The sequence below is a fragment of the Monoraphidium neglectum genome (genome assembly GCF_000611645.1).
Source record: "Monoraphidium neglectum strain SAG 48.87 unplaced genomic scaffold scaffold00758, whole genome shotgun sequence".
NCBI classification, from domain to species: Eukaryota; Viridiplantae; Chlorophyta; class Chlorophyceae; order Sphaeropleales; family Selenastraceae; genus Monoraphidium; species Monoraphidium neglectum.
Genome location: NW_014012870.1, coordinates 11658 through 19173, shown reverse-complemented (window position 1 = coordinate 19173; position 7516 = coordinate 11658). Strand labels below are relative to the sequence as shown.

The 7516-nt window shown below is 67.5% G+C and overlaps 2 protein-coding genes across 2 annotated transcripts in view; both read left to right on the top strand.

The window, feature by feature from the left end:
- Positions 1 to 662: 662 nt before the first annotated feature.
- On the top strand, positions 663 to 4208 carry MNEG_5178 (Glycine-rich RNA-binding protein 10; the record flags this gene model as incomplete). The annotated part of the gene is made up of 12 exons (XM_014046350.1): positions 663 to 691; positions 884 to 954; positions 1238 to 1326; positions 1415 to 1520; positions 1798 to 1882; positions 2168 to 2182; positions 2417 to 2455; positions 2789 to 2911; positions 3153 to 3173; positions 3448 to 3474; positions 3758 to 3820; positions 4067 to 4208. The coding sequence occupies 12 exons, from the start codon at positions 663 to 665 to the stop codon at positions 4206 to 4208; spliced, it is 810 nt and encodes a 269-aa protein (XP_013901804.1).
- A 770-nt stretch (positions 4209 to 4978) lies between these two features.
- MNEG_5177 (metalloprotease) overlaps positions 4979 to 7516 on the top strand; it is a gene marked incomplete at both ends in the record, with an annotated part of 4173 nt that continues 1635 nt past the window's right edge. The window contains 8 exons of the mRNA XM_014046349.1: positions 4979 to 4995; positions 5186 to 5300; positions 5420 to 5466; positions 5600 to 5663; positions 6041 to 6133; positions 6465 to 6563; positions 6796 to 6952; positions 7170 to 7276. Coding sequence (XP_013901803.1) covers positions 4979 to 4995; positions 5186 to 5300; positions 5420 to 5466; positions 5600 to 5663; positions 6041 to 6133; positions 6465 to 6563; positions 6796 to 6952; positions 7170 to 7276 — 699 coding nt within the window. The remainder of the gene's footprint in view (positions 4996 to 5185; positions 5301 to 5419; positions 5467 to 5599; positions 5664 to 6040; positions 6134 to 6464; positions 6564 to 6795; positions 6953 to 7169; positions 7277 to 7516) is intronic.

Below are 7516 nucleotides of genomic sequence, written 5' to 3'. Positions count from 1 at the left end.
TGTTCAGCAGCCCAAGTCGATGCATTGACAGGGCTATGACAGAGGCACGGGGTCATGAGGTCAGTCAGGTGCCACACAGGCGCCGCTCGGGCAGTGATCGGCAAGCCCAAGGTTGTGAGCCCCGCCACATCGTTGCAATTATTGTTGCGTCGCCGACGCAGCTAACCTGCAGGCCTGATCCAGGCCAGCGCCGGCTCAGATCATCACCGACCCTGACAGGGCAAGGGAAGCGGACAGAAGCCGTACAGGTTCCTCACAGCACAGAGGTCAGACGCAGGGTGCAGGCATGGGGGCAGTGCTTGTGCTGAGGATGTTGCAGTCGGTGGCGCGATCCCGCATCCTGGCACAGCCTGGAGCAGCACAGCCACCCCTTACAGATGCCGGCTAACACGCAGTTTTCTCGTGCGAGCGAACAGCAGGCGTGAGGGCAGGAGCCAGGAGTTCCGACAGCTGGTCTCGACAGCCACAGCAGCGGCCCGCCTACGCAGGACAAGTACCACCGACAGGTGGGCCTTCATGCACCACAGAGCCCACCCATGTCACGCAGGCCAAACCAGACTTTGGCAATGCAGAGGAAAGCAAAGACGCACGCAGCAATCCCTGTGTGGCATGCAGCTAACCCAGCTGGCACCAACCACTCCCCCACTGCAACAGCAGCCAACATGCCGGACTCGCCATCAGGCGGCGACAGGTGCGGTTGGGGCCCGGATGAGCCAGACCACGCCTGCCGCGACCCAGGCCATCCTGACCTCCCACCTGGCCGGCCGGCCGCGGCTGGGTCCCGCTGATGTCACATGGGCAACCTTCTCCCACAAACGGCCGCGCCATGACATCGTCCATGTAGCCCCGGACCCTCTCGTGACGAAACCGCTCCATTTTGCAGGCCCGCTACTGAGTACAAGGCGTTTGTCGGGGGCATCCCGTGGACCCTGGACGATGCCGGCCTCAGGGAGAGTGAGTGGGGCGTCCGGTCCGGTCATCTGGCTGATGCCCGCCAGACACGCCCACCCTAAGACGCAAACCGTCCCCATGCTCTGGCCAGCCACCCAGCCGGCGCCCCCCCCCCCCTCCGCTGCCCGTCACCAACTGCCGCCCGGCAACACCCGCCAGATGTTCCGGCGGTGCAGCCTGCGTCCTGCATGGCACGCGCGCTCGGCCCTCGTCCCGCCCCGAACAACTGCGGACGCGCCTCGCCCGTCACGGCCTGCTGCGCCCGTCACCCGCCGCCGCCCCGCAGTGTTCTCCGCGTTTGGCGCTGACAGGGGGGAGGTGATGCTGGACCGCGCCACCCAGCGCAGCCGCGGCTTTGGCTTCATCTACTTCAAGGTGCGGCGCGGCCAACACACACGCACACATCACACACGTGCACACACACATCACACACACACACACGCACACGTGCGCGACACCACAGGACCGCGAGGGCCTCGACAGCGCCATCAGGGAGAAGCATGACACCGAGCTCGACGGCCGCCGCATCAGCGTAAAGTCGGCCATCCCCCAGGACCAGATCCCGCCCGGTGAGATCACGCGGCTGCGCTGGATTTGATCTGGGGATTTGATCTGGGGATTCAATCTGGGGATCTGATCTGGGGATCTGATCCAGGGGTCCCATCTGGGTGGTGACTTGGGAGGCGGGGGCTGGGGTTGCTTGGCTGCCGCTTTGAGGCCTCTGGAGTTGAAAATTTGTTGCCCCTCAGCCTTGCTGCCAGCTGTGAGGGGCCTGCATGGTGCTGCAGGGGGCTGGGCTGTCTCACCGGGATGCTGCCGCCGCTGTCCTCCAAACGTCGGTTGCAGGGGAGCGCGGGCGCCGCGGCGGCTACGGAGGCGGCCGCGGTGGGTACAGCGACCGCGCCGGCGGGTACGGCGACCGCGGCTACAGGTGAACGCGCCCTGGGATTGGGCTATCGCAGTGCTGTGGCTTTGCCCTGTGATGGCAGCTGCACGTGCCTGCCTCACACAGCTGGGATAGCGTTTTTCTGCAGAGCCCCCTCCTTCGCAGACTGGTTGGCGGGTGCCCCTCTACCTGCCACGCAGCATCTGAAACGCTGCCCCTATTCAATCGGCTGCAGCGAGCAAAGCGAAACCCCCCGCGAGCCTGCCGCCGCTCTCCATCACATCAAATCACGCGCCCCCATGTCGCAACACCGAAACTGCCCCGCTGCAGGGGTGGCGGCGGCGGGTACGACCGCGGCGGTTACGACAGGCGAGCAAGCGCGGCCGGCAGGCGGGCGGTTTGTGCGTTTGTGTGCTTCTGCTGCGGCTCGAGGCTGGCCAGCCACGCTCATCGGGGGCCCTCCCCGGGCCGCAGCTGCCTGGCTGCGGCCCATCTGGGGCGATGCGGCCTCCTTCTTCTTGACTGCACAACTTGCGCCTGACCCGGCCACCCCTCCCTCCCCGCACCCCTAATCGGTAGGGGCGGCTATGACCGCGGGGGCTACGACCGCGGCGGCGGGTGAGCGGGGCGGCGCGCTCTCATAAGTCTTCAGACAGTGTCACCGCGGCGCCGCAACGTGTCACCATGTGGCCACCCCGCGGCCGCGGCGCCGCTCCCAGCGACCCTGCTGCCACTGCGCATCCTCACCAGCCCTTGCACCCGCCCAGAGCCCCTTCCTCACCGCCTCCCGCCCTCCCGATGCCCCCGTCCATCTTGACAAAACCCTTTGACGTTCCTGCAATGCAGCTACGGGTGAGAGCCACGCATGCTTTGCCGGAGGCCACTGCCCCAGCCGACCTGCGCCAGCTGCTGGCTGCTTTCCTCCGCCCACCTGGCGGCCCGGACTGCCAGGCTGGCCCCTGACACCGCCCCGCCCGCACCGGATGCACGCCCTGACATACACAGGGGTTATGACCGGGGCGGCTACGATAGGGGCGGCTATGGCGGGTACGATCGCGGCTACGGCGGCGGCGGGTGAGGGCGTATGCACCCCCCACCTCTGCGGGCGCATCTCGCCCCTCATATGCGCATCTGTCTCGTCTGGCACTCGGGCCCCGCCTGCAGCTGCGCTCTGCGCCCAGCATAATGCGCTCCGCGGCCGGAGGGCTCCCTGCTGCGCTCCCCGCTGCGTCGCACCCCCCACCCGACCCCACCCCTGTGGACGCATCTCACCCGCTGCGACCTCCTGCCGCCGCCCTCCCTGGACGCCCCGCAGCTATGGTGGCGGCTACGGCGGGTGGGTGCCGCCATGGAGCTTGGCCGCTGCCCTCGCGGTTCCTCCCCTTAACCCCTGGGACTGCCTGCCGGTGCCCTGCAGTGCCGCCACCTGCTGACCTGCCGTGGCGGCGCGTCAACTCCTGCTTGTCCCCGGGCCAAGTGGCGCCCACCCTGCCTCCAACCGCCCGTTTGCTCCCTTTCGCACTCCAAGCTCCACCATGACTGATCTCTCGCCCACAACGCCGCCATCGCCCCGGCCCATGCTCCTGCCCCCCCTTCCTGCCCCCCTGTAGTGGCGGCTATGGCGGCGGTGGTTACTCGTGAGCGCCACCCACGCCGCGCGGGCCCTGTATTGCATGTCTGCACGCCGCCTCTCCGCGCCAGCAAGCCGAGAAGCCTGCATGCTGCCTGCTTAGCATCATAATGTCGCGAGGCGGTTGGACCTTTCGGTACCCCGCGCCCTTGTCTGTGCTCGCACACCTGCATGGACACAGCTGCACACGCGCCGTATGCAGGCACACACGCGTACACATGTGTTGGTTTGTACTCAATGCATATTGCCCCCCTTCTTCCACCCACGCCCTCCTACCCGTGTACTCGTAGTGGCTACGAGTCCCGCGATCCGGGGGGCTACGGCGGCGGCTACGGCCGTGACCCTTACGGCGGGTGAGGGGCGCGCGCGGCTCGCTGCGCGGTGGCGCCAGGTGGTCCGCTACCAGACGACGGGAGCGCCAAACGGGAGCGCGGCGTGCAGAGCAGCCGGCCGGCCTGGCTGCGGCCGGGGCTGCGCGGAGGCTTGTCAGATTCAGCAGGGAGGGGTCATCATACCGTGTACACCCACACCCAAACGCACACTCACCCGGCCAACCGCGCCCCTCCACCCCGCGTGTGACGCTCTTGACAACCCCACAGGGGCGGCTACGGGGGCGGCGGCGGCGGCGGCTACGGTGCGCCGCCGCCCGCCGAGGGCGGCTGGGGCGCGGGCCCTGAGCGCGGGGCGCGCGCGTACACGCAGCCGAGGGCTGACCCCTACTCCCGCCCGCCGGGCCGCTGAGCGCGCTCGTCGTGTCGGCCTTGCTGCGGGCCGCCGCCGTATGCCAGCGGAGGCGCGGCCGCAGCAGGCCGCAAGGGCGCGCGGCTGCCGGGCCTGCTGGCAAGGGGTGGCGGGTGTCTGGTGCGCAGCGATGGCGTGGGCGCGTCGTATGCGCAGTGGAGGACGGCCTGATTTAGGGTACGATGTGGGGGCTCGGGCACAGCGCTGGGCGCAACGTGGGACTGGGAGCGCGGCCCCTTTGAAGGCTGTGGCGGTTGCCTGGATGCACGGTGCCGTGAGTGGGGGTAGGGTGCGGCTGGGCGGCAGGGAAGGGTGGCTTTACTGTGGTGCACTGCTGCCTCGGGATGTAACGCCGAGGTTTTGTCATGTGTCGTGGGTCTCAGAATAGCACAGGCGCTCGGATGAGCCGGCTGATGCATGGATGGGCAGCAGATGGGCAGCAAAAGCGCTCTGCTGGTGCATCATCAAGCGCTCTGCTGGTGCAAATGATTGATCCCGGGATCAGATAATGCCTGGCCAGCTGTCCTTTATGATATATGGTACCGCAAGGCTTGATGTTCTGTTAGGCTATTACCCCCTGTTTGTACTCTGCACATTTGAAGTGACGAAACGCGATCAAGAGCAGATCACTTGCAAACGCGCTTTCCGTCATGAGCTCAGCGCTGAGAGTGCTGTGCTTGGCAGCACGACGTGGAGCACGCGCCAGGGTACCTTCAATCGCCTCAGATGCCGTTACCCCGCCGTGGTGGTGCAGGCGCCAGGCGCGCGGCATGTGGCAGGACAGCAGGTGGGCGAGTGCACGGATGCGGCGTCCCAGCGAGAACTCTACCCGCTGCAGAAGCAGAACAGCACAGCATAGCCGAAGCAATCACCTGTTTTGAGGGCCGTCGAGCACATTGTTGCTCGACCGCCCCTCAGATGCTGCAACAGCCCCCAGCACAAGCCCCGGCCCCCCTGGCCCCCGCCCCGCGCGCCAGGGGTTATGAGCACTTTGCGGGCCGCGGCCCCGTGTGGCGGCGGCCCCTGGTAATCAGGACATTTGGCGCCCTGGGGCTGGCAGGGGGCGCCGTCTACTTCTCGAGCCTGGAGGAGGTCCCATACACGCACAGGCAGGCTGCCCCACATCGCATTTTCAGCATATCCCCGCACTGGGCGGCGCATGTATTGCCACCACCTGTTTCGCAACCAACAATGTGCACCGCGACTATCAGCCGAGGCGGCGCCACCCGGCCCACAGGGGCGGCATTCCGGATGCAAAGTGGGTCTGGCGGCGGCCCTGACGCCTGCTGGCCCCGCGAGCCCCGCGGACGGCCCCTCTGCTCACAGTGGACGCCGCGACGCCCGCGGCGCCGCCCGGCGCCCCGTCTGCCCCCCCTCCCCTGCACCCGCAGGCGTCATGCGATCCTGATCAGCCAGGCCACAGAGGCGGCCCTGGGAAAGCAAGTCTGGGAGGAGGTGCGGCGGCATGAGCTCGTCAATACATCCCTGTTTTTTTATCGCCGGTGCAGCCAGTCGGAGCGCCGCGGCGCTTGCGGCCGATGGGCTCCCCCCAAAACAGGCCCTGATAGCGTCCGCGGCACGCCGATGCTGCGCGCCGTTGCGCGAGCTGCCATGACGACGGGCGTCGCCCCATTAGAATCCACCATGATCTCAGCGAGCAGCTGCCAACGGCTCGCAAGGGGCCAACAGGCGCCCTCGCCGCCAGGGCCAGACCCCTCTTCACACTCGCCGCTGAGCAGCAGCTCCTTGCATGCAGCTGCCGCGTGTGAAGCGAGGCGGCGCTTTCCAACGCGACACGGCGCGACGCCCGCGCCCGCCCCGCCGAACGCCAGACGATCCGCGCGGCTGTGGAGAGCCGCTCGCTGCTGCCGCCGCACCACCCAATGTCCCAGCTCGTGCGCCGCGTGGGGCGGCGCATCGCAGAGGTGCGCGCGCCGCCGGCGGGGCGCGCGTGCAACAATCATGGCTGACCCCGGGGTGGGGACAAAGTCGTCGTGGCTTGCCTCTGCGGCCATCCACATGCCACCCTGCCCATACCAAAAGTAGCAGAAGGATATTATCATCACAGCACCTCTAGCTCACCGCAGGAGGTGCACAACGTCACAGCAGCACTGTCAAAGTTGCTGGGTTCTATGTTGACTTGTTCGGCGCCAGGCTGACGAAACACACCCCGTACTATGAGAGCTGACAAGAACATGTATGGTACGAGATACAGTGCGTGCGTGATTGCCCCGCGGTCATACTGCTTTCGTGTAGGTGGCGTCCGATGGGGAGGGCGGCGGCTACAGCAGCCACATGAAGAACATCCAGTGGGAGTTCGCGGTCATCCACGACGACCAGGTCAACGCGTTCGTGGTGAGAGGTTTGACCGGGCGGGCCGGCGACGGGCGTCGCATGAGCTTGCTGCCCGGGCGCCCGGACGGCGTTCCGGGCTTTGGTCGTGGTTGACCCTGGCCAGCGGTTCTGGGGGCGGGGGCGGGCACTCATGCCGATGCTGAGCTGACAGGATGGGCAGGTGTGCAGCTGGATAGGCGCGAGTGTTTATTGCTCACCGGATGAGAAAGGCTGCCCTGAGGGCCTGCATCAGCAAGGGAAGGGGAGAAGCGGCGACCCGGGCGGCGGCAGGCTGCCCTCGAGCACCCACGAGCGTCCGGCGCCCCTGCCGCCCGCGCACCCCGACGCGCCGCCGCCGGGTGCTCGCGGCCGCACGCAGGCACCAGGAGGCAAGGTGGTCGTTTTCACAGGTGTGCCGGTGCACCCGTGCAGGTAGCCGCCAACCGCGCACACCCTGCCCCCTCTCTCCAGACAGCACGAGCGGCGCCGCCCAGCCTGCGCCCTTGGCTTCTTGCGCTTTCTAGCATACCGTAAGATCAGCCGCGTGGCCCGCACACCTCATCAAACCCTGCCCAACAAAATGCAGCAAACATGCACCTCGTATTGAATTCTCATGTCTCCCCCCAGGCCTCCTGCGCCTGATGTCGTCCGAAGATGAGCTGGCGGCGGTTATAGCCCACGAGGCGGCCCACGTCGTCGCGCGGCACATAGCGGAGAACCTCAGCCGGGTGCAGGTGAGCGGCAGCGGGTTGACTTTCGGTTGACCGACGCGGCGCCTGGCCGCGCGCGTGCTGGCGCAGTCCAGTGGGTGTAGACCAAACAGGTCGAATCTTGGCCTCCATGCCGGGAGCCGGGGAGCGGAAGTCCGCGTGGTGGCGCTGCGGACTGCCGCCGCGCGCGTGGGTGGCGAGACGGCGCACTGCCCCTCCACAACCCGCCTCTCCCTCGCGCGACGCCGGCCCCGTCTGTTTGCG